At 41.3% G+C, this 18,842-nt stretch overlaps 2 protein-coding genes across 4 annotated transcripts in view; one reads left to right on the top strand and one right to left on the bottom strand.

Moving 5' to 3' along the window:
• Window positions 1-14,852, top strand: part of CLDN10 (claudin 10) — an 87,665-nt gene extending 72,813 nt beyond the window's left edge. For both annotated transcript variants that reach the window (XM_067536857.1, XM_067536856.1), the window contains exons 4-5: window positions 13,658-13,765; window positions 14,483-14,852. In XM_067536857.1, coding sequence (XP_067392958.1) covers window positions 13,658-13,765; window positions 14,483-14,609 — 235 coding nt within the window. In that variant the 3' untranslated portion in view covers window positions 14,610-14,852. The remainder of the gene's footprint in view (window positions 1-13,657; window positions 13,766-14,482) is intronic.
• Window positions 14,853-16,732: 1,880 nt separating this feature from the next.
• Window positions 16,733-18,842, bottom strand: part of DZIP1 (DAZ interacting zinc finger protein 1) — a 79,001-nt gene continuing 76,891 nt past the window's right edge. For both annotated transcript variants that reach the window (XM_067536835.1, XM_067536836.1), the window contains 2 exons: window positions 18,329-18,500; window positions 16,733-17,566 (listed from right to left, as the gene is read on the bottom strand). In XM_067536835.1, coding sequence (XP_067392936.1) covers window positions 17,484-17,566; window positions 18,329-18,500 — 255 coding nt within the window. In that variant the 3' untranslated portion in view covers window positions 16,733-17,483. The remainder of the gene's footprint in view (window positions 17,567-18,328; window positions 18,501-18,842) is intronic.

The raw sequence follows: 18,842 nt of genomic DNA, 5'->3' as shown, positions 1-18,842 counted from the left end.
AGTGAGGTAAAATTCCCATTTAAGACAATGGGTACTACATATGCTCAGCATCTTTGAAAATTAGGCAATTTATAGTTTGATATCTAAGTATGGATTAAGGAGCCAAATTTTAGGCACTTGGATTTTAAAATGTTGACCTTAAAATGTGTTTTATAGATTTTTCATAATTTTAATTTTCCTTTGTAATTTAACTTCATACTTAAAAACAAGAATTTCAAAAACCCTCTGCAGTGTGTCCAGTTTAGTTCCATGAGCAGCCACTGATTTTTCAAGCATCTCAAGAGACATCTTCCTAGTTCCCAACCTAAATTCCATTTTGCAAAAAGAATGCTGAATATTCTCTGTCTTCTTGCTAAATACCTCTTCCTTCTTTTAACTAACTTACTTAAGATCATTAATGAGATCTGTATCAGTGCTAGGATTTCCACTCATTGTTCTCTTTTTTCCTTGATGAGCTAATATTGGTATTTTCAAATATCTGCCACAAGCTCTGCCTATCTCACTCACTGAGAGCCTCAACCAAAAACTAGTGAAATCAGTTGGAGCCTATGCCACTGACAGTGAAATGGAGTGCTGGCTGAATAGCCCTGTGGTAATTATCCATCAGGCTCACAGTTACGAAGGAGAAACATCCTCCTTACTGCCAGAATTCCCACAAAAGGACGTTGCAAATCAATCCTGGCAAGTCAGCAGAAACTGCATGTGTAAGTGTTTTCTTCTGGAGGCAGGCAGATTTTCTTGCAGGAAGTATCCACTGCATATTTCCACCTGCCGGAAGCATTCTCACCCTTATGTGCAGCAGGTTGTTGCCCTCAGCCATAGCGCTCCATAAAGTTATAAGAGCGATAGAACCCAGTCAAAGTTTTGGGTGTGCTATGTGAGCCAACATACATAAATTAGATTGTTAAAGTGTGGCTAAAGCAACCACTAATGATATGGGTGACTGTATTCAGCTCCAATTCAACAAAATGTATGTGCCAACTTCTGCCCCAAACTGCTGCACAATATTTCATTGGAGCAAATACCAGTTCCAGGACTGAGGTTCACAGAACATTTGCTTCTCCTTCCCAGGAGGTTCCTGCTAGCTTCTGGACCCAGGCAGTGCATGAAGGGATTTTTTTCTTTAAATGTTCTAGGTGAGGCCAGTATGTTAAGTTGTAGTCCAGTTTGACTGCTTAGTAAGTAACAACTGTCTGGCAAGGGAGTGGATGATCTTCAGCATAGACTGTAAGGGGTTGTTTAACCAGGTGGTTGTTCAGATGGAAGGTTTTGACCACCATCTTAGACTTACTTAATATAAATTTCCATTAAGAAAGATGAGTAGCCAAAGCATTCGTGTCCTGGCTGAGTGACCCTTTGATATCATGTAGTCATTACTCATATGAGCAAGACAGATGTCATCTGCATAAACATACTTATTGGCCTTAATAGTTGGTAGGTCATAAGGATATATGTTTAAAAGGAGAGGAGCTAAAATGGATCCTTGCAGGAATCCATTACAAAGACACCTGGGTTGACTGACTTTGTCTCCAGTTTGCGAGATGAAATTCCAATTCATTATCATGATGAACCACACCAGGGGCTTTCAGGGACCAGTCTGCAGCAATTTGGCAGTCAACCACAAGCCAGACAGTGTTGTATGCAGCTGACAAATCCACCAAAACAGTGCTAACATTCTTACTCTTCTCAAAGGCATCCTCAATGTCTTGTGTTAGGCAAATGACTTGATCTTGGGCCAACCTGAACAAAGGGCAGGTATGATCTGATAACCTCGCTGATGCACATCAGACTCAATCTATCCATAAACTTGTATGTAACACAGAGGAGAGATCTAGATTGATAGCCCTTAGGATCTTCCGGCAGTTTTCCTGATTTCAGAATAGCTACAACCTTTGCCCTGCAACAGATTTTTGGGATTCGGTTGTCCTGAAACATTGATTGAGAAACCAAAGCAGCCACCTTTTGTCTTTTGGGCCTAGGTGAATGTTATCCAGGCTTGAAGCCTGTTCTCATAAGCTTCATGGACTAGTACATGGCTCTTTGTCTGAAAAGAGAGCCATCTGGTTTGAATCTACAGTAGAAGCCTACCAACTCTCTGGGACCTCAATTTTGACTGTATGACTGCATGACTTATCCAAGTTCTATGTACAGACACTAGACACTAGCTAGGATGCGACAGCATTTTCAGTGACTGGAAACTCCTTTTTGCCAAGGTTGGAATCTCCAGAAAGTCTTTTGATAGACTGCTAGGCTTTCTAACTAGAATGAGTAAAGACTATCTTTGTGACTGTCTCTTTATTGAGCACACCTGATTTAATCCAACAATTGAATGAGTTCTTATTAATGGCCTCCTGTTCATAACCAGCAGATGTGAATTCCTGGTGGAACTTAGTTTTTTTTTATGACCACCCCGGAAAACACTGTCAGCAATAGCCTCTGTCGGCAATAGGATTGATTTCCTACCAGCTGCCTTAACTAATTCGCAGAAAGTTTGGTAGGAGTCATTTATGTTGACTGGACATGCATGTAAAGTTCATCTTAGCCAGTTCATTAACAGAGATCTCTAGTTCTACTTAAAAGACCTGCCATCGAGCTTTCAAAAAATTCTACCCAACCTTCTGTAGACTGTTGTTGGTATCCACTGGCCCCTGTGATTAAAGATAGCTGAGGCTGAGATTCTGGAAAAGCTTGAAGCACATTTTGCTCCATGACCATAGGCAGCAGTTGCCCAGAAGATGAAAAGGCAGTGCTGAGTGAAAAGCCTGTGTCATCTGCTACTGTGCCAGGACACAAATCAGCACATGCAAAGGGGAAGGCAGAGATAAACCAGAATAAAGCCAGTAGCAGTAGTTCAAGCAATGAACTTGTTTTGGAGTAAGATTAGTTTGTCAGTTGACTGCCCTCTCTCCCTCTGCAACAGGTTTTGGCATTCTTTCCTTTAAAATTCTTTCCTTTGTATATATTTTCATACCTGGGCCTCAATAATTATTACTCTGATGTTACAGGATGACTGTGTGTACCTTTCTACTCTTCATTCCTGTGCCTGAAGTCTATCACATCAATGTCTGTCGCATCAAGCTTATCTGTCTCCCACTGGACAGCTTTCAACCTATCCAGTTTTTATTTTTTGGTATTTATTGCTGTCCTAGAATTTTTCTGCCTTTAAAATTGATTTTTTTTAGTTCACCTTCTTAGCCTAGTGCACACACTGAACCATTTAAAATACATTTAAGTGAATTTATTTGGCATATAAGCTTTTTCCATTTATCTTTAAGTTGTGTATTAATTACAGTGCTAGAAAGGTTTAGTGATATTGGATCATATTTTGAGGCTGTAAGAATCTACAGGGCTGGAACTTAGGACCATAAAGATTCTGGACTTCTGATACCTCTGGAGGCTTAGGCTGGGCTCCTACAGGAGGACCCTTTGAGGCTGGACTCGGCAGGATGTACTGCCCAGCACAACCTGAATGGTGGTGACCCCTCAGAGCCCACTGATTTGCCGATGCCAATATTTAAACCAGGAGTCATGAAGAGGAGCTGTCTGAGCAATAGCATAGACTGACTGCCTGTCTCTGCTCCTGACCCTGCTTGTGATTAGACCCTAGACACTGGCTTCTGACTCTGGTTTGTCTTTGACTTTGCTCTTTGATTGCTTTCTGTAACCTGGTGCCTGACCCTGAACTCCTGATAACCTGACCCTGCCTGCCTCCTGAGGCCTGACTCTTGGTTTGCCCTCTGGCCTGTCTTGGACTCTGTCCTCCTAGTAACCTGATCCTGCCTGCCTCCTGAGACCATTAGGTCTGACTGCCCATATCCTGACTGTGTCAGATGCCTTGCTGAAATAAGCAGGGCCTGAATGAGCTCTCTCCTGACATCTACTGATGAACTGGGAGAAAAGACTTCAGGAGCAGGCTGTGTTTGCATAGACACACCTATTCTGATGAGGTGCACAGCATGATGGAGCTGCTTTGCCAAAATGATCATTTTTGGCTGGTGTTGTTTAGCATTGAGTGCATGGGTAATGAAATTTGTTATCCTTATTGTATGAGTAAAGGGCAGCAAAACTGTACTTAGCCTGCTCTAATTGAGGGGGTCACCCTAAACTGAACTTCAGTTGCTTCCCAGTGAAGGGGAGAAATGGTGTGTGTGTCGGGGGGGGAGGTGTTCCTATATAGTTCTGTGGAGTCTGCTTAAGGAGTGCTAGACATCATTTGACCGTCTCCTCTTCACTGTTTAAAGACAGAGCTTATTAGACTCAATTGAGAGTCCTTGTTTTCTTCAGTGATCATTAGAGCTGCAATCACTGATAACTAGGTACTGAGCCTTACATTTAATGTGGGACAGTGTTGCAGTGAAAGAGACTGTACAACCTGCACTAATAGTGAGATTCCCCACTACTCACTGAGTAAGTGTAAGTATAAGTGGTGTAAGTGGCAGAACCTCAGAAGACAGAAGAGACACACCAGTAGCAGAGGGTGGCAGTGGTGGAGGAGGCATCAGCAGCCAGTGACAGCAGAATGAATCACGGTGGTGGCAGAGTGAACAGCGGGCAGCGATGGCAGAGTGAACAGCAGCAACTGTGAGCCAGTTGTGGCAGTGCAGCAGCTGAGGTGTTGCTTGAGACTTCCCACCCCCGGGTGGGAGGGGAACTCATGTGAATGCACTTCCGAACTCTGGGTCTTCACTGACCAAGGACAGAAATTGTGAGTGGGGTGTAGTGGAGAGAGAGAGAAGGGAATGGCATGTTAAAGGAACACTTCTTGGACAGACTTTCATGCCCAGGTGAGAAACTGAGGTAAAGGACACCACCCAATGTACTCTGGAGTGGGTGTTTGCTCATGGTCATATGCTTTTGAATTGTGGTTTTGCGGTTTTCCCAAACTAATGCTAGGGTCCTTTTCTCTTTTTATTAAAAGGTTGGAGGTTTTTTTGCTACACACAGACTCAGTGCTTGTGAGAGAGGAAGTATTGCCTCTTAGAGGCATGCAGGGGTGATGTTTAATTTTCCCAGATTATTGGGTGGGAGCTTGAGCTGATTCTGTTTTGTATTAAAAGAACTCTAGATATTGAACCCAGCCACTGTTGCTGGTGATTCCACCTGGCAGAAGGGTTACACTGATGACTCATGGAAAATTGGCATTGGATCTCAATTTAGACAGCATTTTCTGTGTTTCATTTTCATTCCTTTTTGGTAATAGGGATATTGCACACAAACAGGAACTCTGTTGCTTAGGAGTTTACCAACTCTTGCTGCATATTCCTCCCCTGAAGCTGTACAGTTCTGTTTGTGACCGCACAGCTGCTGCTGTGGAGAGAACTGTGATACCATTAACTAAAAATTATGACACCAGGTGAGGAATAAGCAGAATCAGTCAAAATGGAAAAGCCTCACTCCATTCTTCTGCACATCAGCATCGTAACTGGGTTCATAACAACCCCCGACAGAGATGCAGGGAATGTCTGTTGACCTATCTTGATACTGGGAAACAGAAACCTGCATAAGGTTGCTGGGTACCTTCTGCTGACTTATTGCATCAGATACAGCTTGTTACTTCCAGCAGCATAGAAAGGTGGGCACAAATCTCTGGTCAGAGACAGGACCGGATTAATGCAGGGGCTTTAGGGGCTGCAGCCCAGGGCCTTGGACTAAGGGGGACCCTGACAGGACCCGCAGGTGGAGAGGGGAGTCTGGCGCCGGCCGCTGCCGGTCCCATGTGCGGGGCAGCCGGTTGTGGAACCTTCCCTGCCTGGAGCTGCGGCGGGCAGCTGCAGCCACTCATCCAGCTTGACCCAGTACCCCTGGGCGAGAGCAGCCCTGTGGTGCCCGGCCCAGCACCTTCCTGGGCGGCCACACAGCTACTGCAAGTTCCTGCCGGCCGCACATGGGACACGCTGGCCAGGGCCTGACTGGAGCCAGGGCAGGGCACTGCCATTGAAAGAGCAGGGCAGGCATGGATGGAACAGCTCTGCAGGGCAGTGGCCCCCTGATGGAAGGACAGCCTGGGGGATCCCCTGTGACCAGAGCAGGGATCAGGCATGGGGGTTCCTGTGGAGGGGGCAGCCCAGGGGAGTGGAGGAGGGAGGACAGGGCAGGGCACGTTGAATTGCTCTGTGAATGGGGCAGCGCAGGGAAGGGGGTATCCAGAGCACAGGAGAGCCTCTTGGGAATGGGGGGCAGCAGCTCGAGGGGGAGGGTAGGATGATGGCGTTTTAAATCCCCGTTTCTCAAGTGTGGTGGAGAGGCCCCACAAAATCTAATAACCCCGGGCCTACAGGAGAGTTAATCAGGCCCTGGTCAAAGAGAATTAGCAGCAGAGACGGGAAGGTTCTGCAGGAAGCCCTAGGAACAGCTTTGCTTAGGGAGAAACCTCATACTGAGTGTTATGTTCTGATGTGATTTCCTTTACCAATGAAGTCAAATTCTAGAAGAGGGTAAAAGTCTGACCGTCTAGGGCAAGTGTAGACTGTTTGGAGCAGAATGGGACAGCAACCTCCTCATGGGCAAGGCTGATTTAACTTTTCGTAAGCCACCTCCAATAGAGATTTGGAATATTTGTAATATTGGTGTTTCCACAGCTGATTTTTCTAATGTTTACACCAAATAGTTCTTGCTGCAGTTTAAGTTCTATATCTTTATCTATTCTTATTGACTAATGAGAATAACTTATCTGAATCCTTGGTACAACTTCCCTTTTCATAGTTATAGTTGTCTCCCCTTAGCATTCTTTTCTCTACACTGATTATGCACCATACCTTTAACCTTTCCTCACAGGTCTTATTTTTCAAACTTTGTATCATGTTTGAGGCTCTCCTTTGAGTTCTCTCCAATTTACCTGGTTGTTTTTTAAATGTGGTGCTCCGAGTCAATGCTATATTCCAAGAGGAATAGCCAGTAATGAGAGAGCAGAATAATTAGCCTGCTTTTTTTCACGTCACTATTACAGCCCAGCACAGCATTTGCCTTTTTTTTCCAACAGCATTGCTTTGTTGATTCTTTATTTATATAATTCACATCTTTCTTTGAGGTCTTACTGTTTCAAAATCATTCCCCATTATGAAAAGGTCCAGAGGGGTAGTCATATTAGTCTGTATACAGCAAAAACAAGAGTCCTGTAGCACTTTAAAGACTAATAAATTTAATTTCTGCAGGCATAAGCTTTCGTGGGCTGTAACCCACTTTGTCAGATGTCACAGCTGACAAAGTGGGTTACAGCCCACAAAAGCTTATGCCTGCAGAAATTTAATTCGTTAGTTTTTAAAAGTGCTACAGGACTCTCATTGTTTTTATTCCCCATTATGTAGTTCTCTATTTAATTATTTCTTTCTATACCAACACATTTCCATTTGCTTTTTATTGAATCTTATTTTATTGATTTGAACGTATTTCTCAATTTCTTTTTTTAATGAAAGTGATCTTATTAAAAAGGTAAGACTATTATGTTCCTTTCCCTTTCCTTTTTTCTTTGAAACTGCTTTTAAGGCAAAGATATAATAAAACATTAACATACTACATTGTACATTTTGTATTACTTATTCAGGATCAGGTTAACATTCAAAGAACCTGACTAAAGATTCTAGTTTGTTGACTGGGGAACCATCCTTGTCTGGATACCTTTCTTGGCTTAATTTAATCCTATATTACCTAATCATACCCTTTTGATTACATTAAAAAATCTCTCCTGTTTAATGTTTATCACATTTGAACACTTGTGGATGGTTTTTATTTCATGACACACAATTTAGTTTTTTAGTCAAGTTTTATCTTTTTCATTCTTTCAGTTTTCCTGCAAAAAATCAGTGCTTCTAGCCCCTTAAGCACTTTAATTGCTTTTCTCTGAATTGCTCATTACTAATTTCTCAGCAAGCTTTATCAAGGTTATATAGTATTAGGGCCTGATCAAGCTCTCATTGAAGTCACTAGAAAGAAATGAAACAGCACTAATTTGATTTCTAAAGACCAAAGATCTTATTTCATGTAAATATTCTTAACAAAAGGAAGGAAAAATAAAAATACTATGAGAGCTTTCTCTACTTTGTAAAGAAAGTATTTTAAAAAATGTTCAAGAGGCAACAAGGTATGTAATGGGTTTTAATGTGGTACATAATGGATTTTGGATGACAAGCTTTGAGGTTAGTTACTTAAGCACTGAAAAATTGGATTAGAAAAATTCATTGTGCTGTATAGAGGGTGATATGGTAGACTTTTCTTTTCAAACCAATTTCAAATAGTAGGAAAGTAAATGGCACTAAAATTAGGTAGGAATGAATTAATACCAAATACTGGTGTAAGTAACTCCACCTTTGTAAAAATGTAACCAAAGGATTTTGGGAAAATGCATTTTGTAACTAGAGATGAGGGATTAAATGGAAGTATCAGAAAATAGCAGAGAACATTAGTGAGAAGACTAAAATCACTAGTATAAAGTCCCATTGCACTATTGTACCACCCCTTGGACAGAAAAGAAGACATCTATTTAGATCAATGTGAAGAAAGTGCAGGAAGATATCATTAAAAGGAATGAGCACATACAGACAAACTAGATGGATTGAAAAAATCTAAGAGAAAAGCAGGAAAAACAACTGCTCCACTTCTGAATTTAAAGTGATGCACAGTCATGATGTTATGGAGTGGAATGTAGGCAGTCTTGCCTAGTAGTCAGGGCTGGAATCAAGTCCTGTGGGCAGAGCAGGGATCCACATTCAGGAGCAAACCAAGGGTCAGCACCACAATCAACTGCCAGTTACCAGAGCCAGGGATCAAGCCAGAGTCAGAAGAAGTAATCAAAGCTGAGGATCAGAGCAGAGATCACATGACAAATGCCAGAGTCAAGAATCAAGCCACAGTCAGAGGCTAAGGTCAGAGCCACGACTGGTAACTGAGGATTGAACGTGAGGCATAATGGCAGGAGAGAGACAAGGATTAAGCACAGAACAGGTGCATGGTAGAAACAGGATCAAAGGCAGGAACAGAGCAGGAATCAGGAACAAAGTTGAGTGCTGCAAGCATGGTCCAATGCAGCTACAACAGGGAACCATCTTCTTGCTCAGACAAACTTCCTCCGTGCCTTCTGGTTTAAATAGTGTAATGGGACCAATCAGTGGAGCTGGGTGATCCTCCAGTCAGAACTCCTGTGAGAAGTGCCTTAGCTGAGGCTATAGTCCTAATAGCTGCTTAGCCCATTAGCTTTTAGTAGCCACTGGATGGAGGCCAAGATGGGCTAGTCTGGGGACTTGCAGACCTGAATTAAAGACTTGGGACATCTCCCCTAACGTCTAGAGTTCATCAGCTTTTTTTAATGATGATGAGACAGACCAAAGATAATAAACCCCAAAAGTGGTGATGTCATATTTATTAAAGCACACATTTCCAGTTCTAGACCTGATATGTTGTTGAATCGTGGGGCTCTGCATTCAGCATGTTAATTGTACAAAAAAACTGAAACAATATGTCTATGAATTTTAAAGTACTGGTTTTGTTCTCCCCTCCCCCATTTTAGATTTTCAAAAAGGTTTTGTCCTTACTTAAAAATATTTAAATACAAGATATCAGTTAAATACATTTCTTATCTTGAAACAAAATAAACTTGATGTCTTGAATAAGTTAGTTTTCTCTTTTCACAGGATGGCTAATGATATTAATATTATAGGAAGTGTGTTTGGCATTTCTTTTTATCACGAGTGGTATAAGAAGAGGTGTCTAACTGCACTGGTGCATATTATAGTGGTTTCAGGTGTCTTTTCCATTATACAGAATATTTTGTCAAATAAATGAGTTCTTACTATATCAGATAGGTGTCAATTCTTGGTTGCACTGTTGCAGCTGAAATCTGGATATAAATTGACATTTCTACAATTAGTTTTATCTTTAATGGGGAAAAAAAGAAGCTCTAACCATTCCCTCATCCTCAGTCTTACCTGCTGATGGCCTGCTCCTGCTTCCCAGCTCTTCAAAGGAAGGTTAGCTCTTCCTCCACCATTTTTGCAGGAGGAAAGACAAGGAAATACTACCATGTCCTAGGTGGTATTTCAGGGTCTGGATAACTTGTCTTTCCCAGTTCTCAATCTTCATCAGTGAAACTCAGAAGTGTTCTTCTGTGTCCTGCTATGACCCCTTTAACTTTAAAGCATGTAGAGGCTCAGAGGGACTTGCGTGCACAGTACTATTTACACATTTCCATTCCCATGCCATGGAGACTAGGAAAAAACATCTTTACAAACAAGAGAAGGGATTACCAAATGCAGCAATAAAACCCACAAATATGAAACCAGTAAAGCACCAGACAATAACTTAATGAGGAACAATTACATGTGGTTCAAAAACCAAACAAAAAGGTGGGTGAATTTAGATATGCCACCTGTCCACTTTCCATTTTGAACTACTACTGCTGTAGTTTTCTTTTGTAACAACTTATATATTTCAATAAATCTGGTAAGAACATTAATGCTGACATTCTTCTGTGTTACTTATCTGTGTGGTACCTAGCATAATCTGAGTTTTGATTAGCATTCTTAGGTGCTATCACAATAACACATTTATAAAAACATTTCAGGAGCATCATAGAACAGGTTAAGGGTGTTCTCAGCAGCATGTTTCACTTCATATTAAAGCAGGCACTGTTCATGTGGAAATAGTGTTCAGAATTAAATCAAAAGTGTACTGTCTCCAAATCTTTCCTCTGCTGCATATCAGAGGTTTCTGTTGAACTGCACTTTTGGGTGATGCAGATTTTCAATAAGCTTCTCATGCAGACTTCTCAAACACAGAGTCTGGATACCAGAGCACTGTTGTGGGAGGTGGGTGACGGGAGCAGGTTATGGATGGGAAGGGTCCCTATTCCCTGTGCTAAGCCATGGAGCTGGGATGTAAATGTTAGAGCTCTACATGGAAGATTTGGAAGCTATAACGTTCACCCTAATCCTGGTGGGGAAGCAGAAGTATCAACTGAGAAGGGATGAGGAGATCTCTGGGCCTGCGGCCTTTCTGAGGCAGATCCTCTTAATCAAGAGGCTAGTTTTGGACTGAGAAATAGGGAACGGGAGGATGGGCAGTAGACTGGAGTTGCTATCCCCAATTCTGAGACTTCACAGGTATAAACATAGTTATTTAGAATGACTAGAAGGGGGAAATAATCTTCTCCCAGACTCCCCTGCCTTCTTTTAGCTGTTGCTTTAAAGCCTTCTGGCAACACTGTGACTGAGTTCCTGTATACAACAGCACCCAGCTAAGGGGAAAGGAGGTGGGAGCAAGAGGGAAGATTTAAGCAGCATGCAATCCTCAAGTTGTGCTGCCTCTTCCTGTTGGGCAGCTCTATGAAGCAGAGAAAACGAAAGCTGAACCAACCAGCAGGCCTGGAAAATATATATGAGAAAAACAGAGACCGCTCCACTGGCAGCAGCAGTGGCCTGAGGCATCCCCAATGGGTAGGAGCTCTGAAGCGCAGGAATAAGGCTCGGCATGAAGGGAAGGGAAGGAAATTTGAGGCGCTTCCATAGGCAGTTAGATAGCACACTCTGATGCTGGGGAGGGGTAAAGTCCTTGCCTTGCACATCTCCTGGCCAGCTGGGTGGGTCGCAGAGAGGCAGATAAGGACTGGCAGGCCTAGAGGAGAACATTTCCCTGGCCAGACTCCTTGCAGGCAGAACAGCAGCATTAGTGGGCAAGAGACTTACACCCGCACACAAAAGGAAACTGCTGCCTCACCCAGGCTGAAGCATGGGTGGTATGGGAGGCATGAGATGCCCTGGAGAATAGGGATAGGGAACAAGATCGGGTCTGGGCAGACAGCTCCAAGCACCTTCATAGGCAGCACAGTGGCATTATTGCAAACCTCAAGAGATCTAAAATAATGAGTTGGAACCCCACCCTCATAATGACATTTTTAATAATACCATATCATGTTTTTTTGGTCTTTTGAGCCCCCCCTCTCCCAATGTGTCTGTGTGTGTGCGCGACAATCAGTATCACCCACTCTCCCAAATGAGTTGGGTAAACTGAGTTTGGCCTCTGCTGAAAGAGCTTTTCTCCCATATGTGCTCACCCCTTGGACAGCAATTAATTCTGCCCCACCCTATCGGTTCAGCCCCCCCAACCTTACCTCTGCTCTTCCTGGGGCTCTTCACCCCCTCCCAGGCCGGGGGGGGGGGCACATGCAGGGCTTTTCACCCCCCTCTGCTCATTCCCAGACCAGGTGCTGCAGAGAGTGGGAGGGGAGGAGCAGAGACACTGTCCTGTCTCCCTTGCGCACAGGAGTGGGGGGGGGTCGATGTGCCCTGAGTTTTAGGGGTCTTTAGCTCCGTCCTTCCCCCCCCCCTCCCCGAGAGAATGGCTTGGGTTGCTATGGGGATGGAGAGTGGGAAAGAGAGTGCTCTGTCCACAGCAACTCTGATTGGTAATTCTGCCCCAGAAGGCAGGCAGGTGGGGTAGGCAGCCAATCGGAGGGCTCAAATTCACTAGGGGGTGGAAAAAACTAGAGTTCTGTAGCACTTTAAAGACTAACAAATTTAATTTCAGCAGGCATAAGCTTTCGTGGGTTGCACCCCACTTCCTCAGATGCAGTTGGTAGAAATAATACAGCAAATATTGGCAACATATATATGGTAGGCAACATATACATATCCAAAGGCATAGACAACAATGGGGTAGGTGGATGAAAGCCGGGTACTTGAGGCCTAATGACAACCATTGAGTAGGAAGTGAGAATGGGTGATCAGAGCGACTTACTTCTTGTAATGAGATAGCCATTCCAAATCTCTGTTTAAACCCAGTTTGAATGTGTCAAGTTTGCAGATAATTTCTAACTCAGCAGTTTCTCTTTGAAGTCTGTTTTTGAAGTTTTTTTGTGATAGGATAGCAACTCTCAGGTCTTTAAAGTGCTACAGAACTCTCCTTGTTTTTGCTGTATACAGACTAACACGACTACCCCTCTGGAACTCTTCTACTAGGGGGTGGGAACTTCTCCCCTCATTCCAGACCGGCCCCAGTCCCAGTCCAAGTTGTGTCACTCACAAAAAGAGCAGGAGCATTGGCAACACTGCAAAAAGCCACAGCCCACTCTAGGAGGCAGGGAAGCAGCCTTCCTCACAGCAGGGGACATATCCCCATTAGTAGGGGAGGGACAGATGCTACACTCGATATACAGACCAAAGCTAAGGAAGCACAGAGCATCTGAAATGAGAGAGAAGCCTGTATTGTAGGAATTACATTGGCAACTATGGTGTGGAGAAGGACTCTTGTCACTCAGACCCATATTATCTACAGCAGTGTTTCTCAATCTTTTTGATACCAGGGAGTGGCTTGCTGCCTTCCTGAACTGTGTCAGGAAGGTTTCAGGGACCGGTCACTGGGAAACACTGGTCTAGAAAGACCTACCTGGGTCAGGCATGCTCAGGCAAGGTATGGAGGCTGAAAAGTATTGCAGAGAGATAGAGCTGAGCATTAGGAACACCACTCGCCTCGGGTAAAAGAAAAATACATGAGAAGAGAAACAGTATTTGTGGTTAGTTTGTTGTTTGTTTTGCACTTACATCTGTGTCATGTATAGAAAGTTATTTAGCAAACTGTTAATTTGTTTAGCAGGTTTACATGTTTCACAATGTTAAATTCAATCTATATCATGAGCAAACGATTAATTAACATATTTATGACTTTCCTGCAGGTATGAATTAGGAGCAGCTTTGTTCATTGGATGGGCTGGAGCATCACTTTGCATAATTGGTGGCAGTATATTCTGCTTCTCAATAGCTGAAAACAGTAAATCCCCAAGGTACAGAATCCAAGAGGTTGCACTTGTTTTATTGAAAGAAATCAATATATTAGCAAATTTGTGATTATTAAACATATAGAAAGGTAAGCTATATAGCTGGATTTTTATTATAATTCTAAAACAATTCTACAACCAGCTTTTGAAAAGGATTGTGTGAGAAAAAGAAAATAGAATTTAAAGTTAATGTTTTCCTTTTTCAGAAGTCACCACCACCATTAAAGAAAACCATTGTTTCAGATTACATGTATTTATAGTTATTCATGACACAATTGCTATGTTTCAGAAACTGACTGAAGAGCAATCAGTTGCATAGTAAAGGCGACATATCATATGTGCATTCTGAACAGATACACGTTGTCCCTTCATTATGTAAATAACCCTAAGTTGCTTGATTGTTGGACAATGTACACATTAATAGGGAGGTGGACTGAGGAGGAGGAGGAGGGGAAACTGAAAGGTAGTAGATTAGGTTGAAACAGATGAGCACCGATGATGCATAAGTCAGGAAGCAGAAGTCTCTGCTGCCCTAAACAGACTATTTTAATGCATAGCCACTGAGGTGTTGGTCTTATTTGATCCTGCTTTGCTGGTGAGAGATGACAAAGTCAATTTGGAGAAAGCATGCATTTTCTCCTAGTTTGAATATTTTCACGCAAATACGTAACTGTTACCTGTTCATAGAATGAGCTGTAAAAGGATAGCTTTTTTGTCTTTCAGAATAGAGTACACATACAATGGAGCCACGTCTGTGATGTCTTCTCGGACAAAGGTCCCCAATAGTGCGGCAGATTTTAGATCACCAAAAGGTCCTCCAAAGCACTTTGACAAGAATGCTTATGTTTAATTGTACTGTTCTAAGATCCAAAGCCAGTTTTCAAATCAGTTCACAGAGTGATTTCCAGAAGAGTACCAGCATAATCACCACCAGGACAATGAATTTTAAAATATTAACTTGTAGCATTTTACATATTGATGTAAATTTTCTTATACAATATTTTATGTTGATGTTATACATAAATTATATATCTGTAAATCACTTGCTGTTTTTGCTTTCTACAAAAAATAAATAGGATATTTACAGATAATATGTCACCTACTTTTTGTATGACATCAAATGCACAGTATTGAATGCAGTACATCAGAGATACAGCAGAGGAGCAGGTTCCAAAATAGAGTTAGTATTTGGAGTCAAGTTTCGTGCAGCTTCCTATGTGAAATTTCTCACCTGTCAGAAAGAGTCACTTTAGAGACTGATTTTCAGAAGTGCTAAGCACCTTGCAAGTCCAGTTGAAGTCAACAGGCACCTCAGCGCCTCTGAAAATCAGGTTCTTATTTCTCCCTTAGGGTGTCAGTGAACAGTGGAAAGAGGCAAGAGCCAATCATTCCCTCCCACAGAAGCAAGAGAGAGAGAAGGTTGGGTAGAGCAAGAGGAACCAGGACTGACTAGGGAGCCTAGAGAAGATAGATGTGACCAGGGTATTGGAGGGAGTCAGGGGCAGACTGGGAGAGTGGTGTGTTGAGAGTCTAAGGCAACTTGAAGAGAAATTTTGGGGGGCAGAGTGACAGCACCTTGAGGATTGGTGTAAAGGGCTGAAGCAAACTCCTCCAGTCTGCGTCGCCACCTTTTCTCCACCCTATCACTATTCCACCCACCCCTCCATTTGCCTGTCTGTTCTGCTTTTGTTCCTTACTGCCACTGCTAGCAAGGCATTTGTTCTGCCAGTTGCTTACTCCTCCTGCATACTGGCTGGGTGCCAGTGGGCACTTGGCACCAGAATAGCCCCCAGAAGCCTGGAGAAGCAATTGCAGGAAAAATCTTAGCCAGTGCCTGCAGACTAGCTCTTTGTAGGAGACTCCAGGACGGCAGTGGGAATGCGTGAGAGGGCTGCAAAATGCATGGTCACATGTAATTATGTGACATGTGGCAGCCCTAGGCAAACATTTCTAAGATCTCACATAACAGAGGGAGAATGAGCAGCACTGTCTCTCTTTCCCGATGGAAATATGACAATTTTTTAACAGTTATTTGTATGATGAGTCAATGAGTCAGATTTATCTAATTATAGATTATGAATAACCATAAAACACCTTTTGGACGCCTGCCCTACACTGGATTATAGTTTCTTCAAAAAATAAAACCCAAACCTTTCTTGAGGTTTGGATAGGCAAAATGACAATGGGTCCAAATTTTACATTTCATTTAAATCAGTTGGACCCATTTGTATTTTCCTTTTCTCTCTCAGGTGTTTTTTAGATCAAAATAGGTAGGCATTAGTTTTAGCTATGTGATTCACATTCAATCCACAATGATCTAGTTTCATGTTAGGCTTGCCTATAAGATGTTGTTCCTGACACAGGGCAATTCTGCAATCCTTTATTCAGGTAATAGAGCTTACTCCCATTAGCAAATGGAACAACTGACATGACCACAGAGTGTACGGGTGACTCATGAGTATCTGCACAGTTAGGTCCATATTTAGAAGGGCCTTTAAATGATTATTTCAGCAATGGGGCCAAAGTCTGTCCTGATTTGCTCCCCATGCAACCTCAAGGAAGATGGAGCCCCAACTTACTGCCACTGAAGTAAATACCAAAATTCCCATTGACTTAAACAGAAGCATGACTGGGTGTAGGATAGATCACTCACTACTTATTGAGATGCACTGATTTTCAAAGATGAATTCTCCAACAATAAAAAAAAAAATTCAAGACCCTCAGCGTTTCAGTGAACCGATTTTTGAGGATAAGGGGGTAAGTACATACAATCCTAGTTTTTTAAAACTTCAATATAATAGAAAAGGAACAGCTTGTACTACATTGTAATTAAATAAAAAACATGACATCACCTAAAATACATATTGGGATTCTATAGCATTAATCATTCAATCTTTTTTAAACTTAGTGTTTTATTACTATTTAAAATCAAAAGCAGTCAAGTATTTTTATGAAGGCAACTACTGTGAGAAATTAATGCAACAGCAAGAGCAAACGTTTATTGAATATAAAAACAAAAATACAATTGAATTTTCAATAGCACATCTGTACCTTTCTTGCTCCAGTTCAAGATGTCTAGCTGTATTTTTTATAATTTGTAGTTTTATATGAATATACATTAAATCTTATTATAACAGCTAAAGCAGAAACACTTTCCCAATATTAATTTTCAAGGCATACACCAACAAATCTATAAACTGTACCATTTTTGAACCTTTGATACTTAATTTAAATCATGTTGGAAAATGTTAACATTTTAATACAAGGAAATAGTTTATTTAAAATGTTCACATTTTTACATAAAGTTCAGGATAAAATACAAAAAAATTATACATTTTTTAAAAAGACTAAAAATACTGATAAGTAACATTCCACTGGAAACTGTTTATTAGTTATCCTTTTGGCCTTTTTTAGAAACTGGTTTCAGTTTTACAAAAACAATGAGGTGAAATCCTGGCCCCAGTGAAGTCCTTGGGAGTTTTGCCATTGACTTCAATGTGGTCAGGATTTCATCCCAAATTTCTAAATACTGAAGGGCTAGTTACATGTATGTAAACCCTCTTGTAAACCCGTTCAGGGTTAAAAGACACAAGAGTTTTGTAAACAATCTTCCTTGTTATTAAGGTACAATTAGAAAAATGAAAAGGAGTCAGAATCTTATAGACAAGGTCTTTAACTCCGTGTTATAATCTAACAGCAGTGTCTGCCATTTAGAATGCAACAGTTATATATCTGAAGAGTCACTCCAATCTGTTACAGTGACTAAGCTGCTTTTTAATGTGCTTGTTGTATCGGCATCATGAAATCCTGTCAACAAAAATAAATAAATTTATTAGATTAAACTATAATCAGTCATAATTCAGCATATTTTTTCTTTCAACTGATCACACAGGGTAAAATATGGCCCCACTCAAATGAATTACAAAACTTCTGTTGATTTCAATGGGCCCAGGATTTCACTCACAGGAGGAAAATTATGAATAGCTGTATGTGAAGACTGCCTCCCTCATTACAGTAGGGACCGTGCATAATACTAGCAGTCAGAGCTAACACTACAGTCCTTTCTGAAAATGATCTATGTATCTTTTCTACATACAAAAATGACAATTTTGAAGTCCAATATCTTGGAACTGTCCAGGTCTAGAAGCAATGTTTGTATTCACCACAGGAAAGATATGAAACTCTCCTTTCCAGTGGTATAAAACTCCCTTTTCAGCCTGAGTCACAAGATATACATCTTAAACTGACAGAGGTCAAAGATTTGAAATTCTCAAACCAGGTAATTTAGGGGGGAAATTCCACGTTTGGGAGGGGAAGGAGAAAATTTTTTCAGGCAGATTTTTTAAAAAGATGGCCGCAGCTTGAAGGTGATTAGAGTCTTGGAATCTTAGAACACATTTTTCATCATATACTTATAACAAAATAACTTTAAAAAAGTTATTTACTTTCCATTGTAATTAGATATTGTGACTAAAACATTTGTTTAGTACACCTAAGTTTTTATTTAGCAATATAAGATGCTTAAACCCTAATTTTCCCCCAAATATTGTAAATGTTTGAATATGTTACCTTCTTCTTTAGGCATATTTGTCTTAGGAACACCCCAAGCATGTACCATTGATGCAGTATTTGATTCATTATTCTTTTTAACTGCAGTTCCTTTCTGGCCTCTCTCATCTTTTGCTGATTTTTCTTCTTCCACAGATGATATATCCCAGTCATCATCATCAACTTCTGTGAACTAATAAGAGAATAAAAAACATATTTTTTTTGTTAAGAAAGATTATGTTTTTGAATTTTCTGGAGTTCTTCTAAAGGTAGAATGGTTCCTAAATCTACTTATGCAGACTTAGGAGCAGATTAAGAAGGGGGGACTGGAACTGTGTGGAAGTGAAACACTTCCAAAAGGTCCACTGGTACACATGCATCAAAGGCTGTATAGTCCCATACCATAGCACCTTAGTTTTATGTTTCATTTCTTTTTAAACCTAGATACTTACACACACATACACACACACACATTTTTAACCCATGAACACGTTGAAATAAAAAAGGTACGTTAATTCACTTTTAAAGTTGCACA

The sequence above is a fragment of the Emydura macquarii genome, unplaced genomic scaffold, assembly GCF_026122565.2.
Source record: "Emydura macquarii macquarii isolate MOO-44397 ecotype Brisbane River unplaced genomic scaffold, CSIRO-AGI_Emac_v2 contig_3671, whole genome shotgun sequence".
In the NCBI taxonomy this organism is placed as follows: Eukaryota; Metazoa; Chordata; order Testudines; family Chelidae; genus Emydura; species Emydura macquarii.
This window is presented reverse-complemented; position numbering and strand designations above follow the sequence as displayed.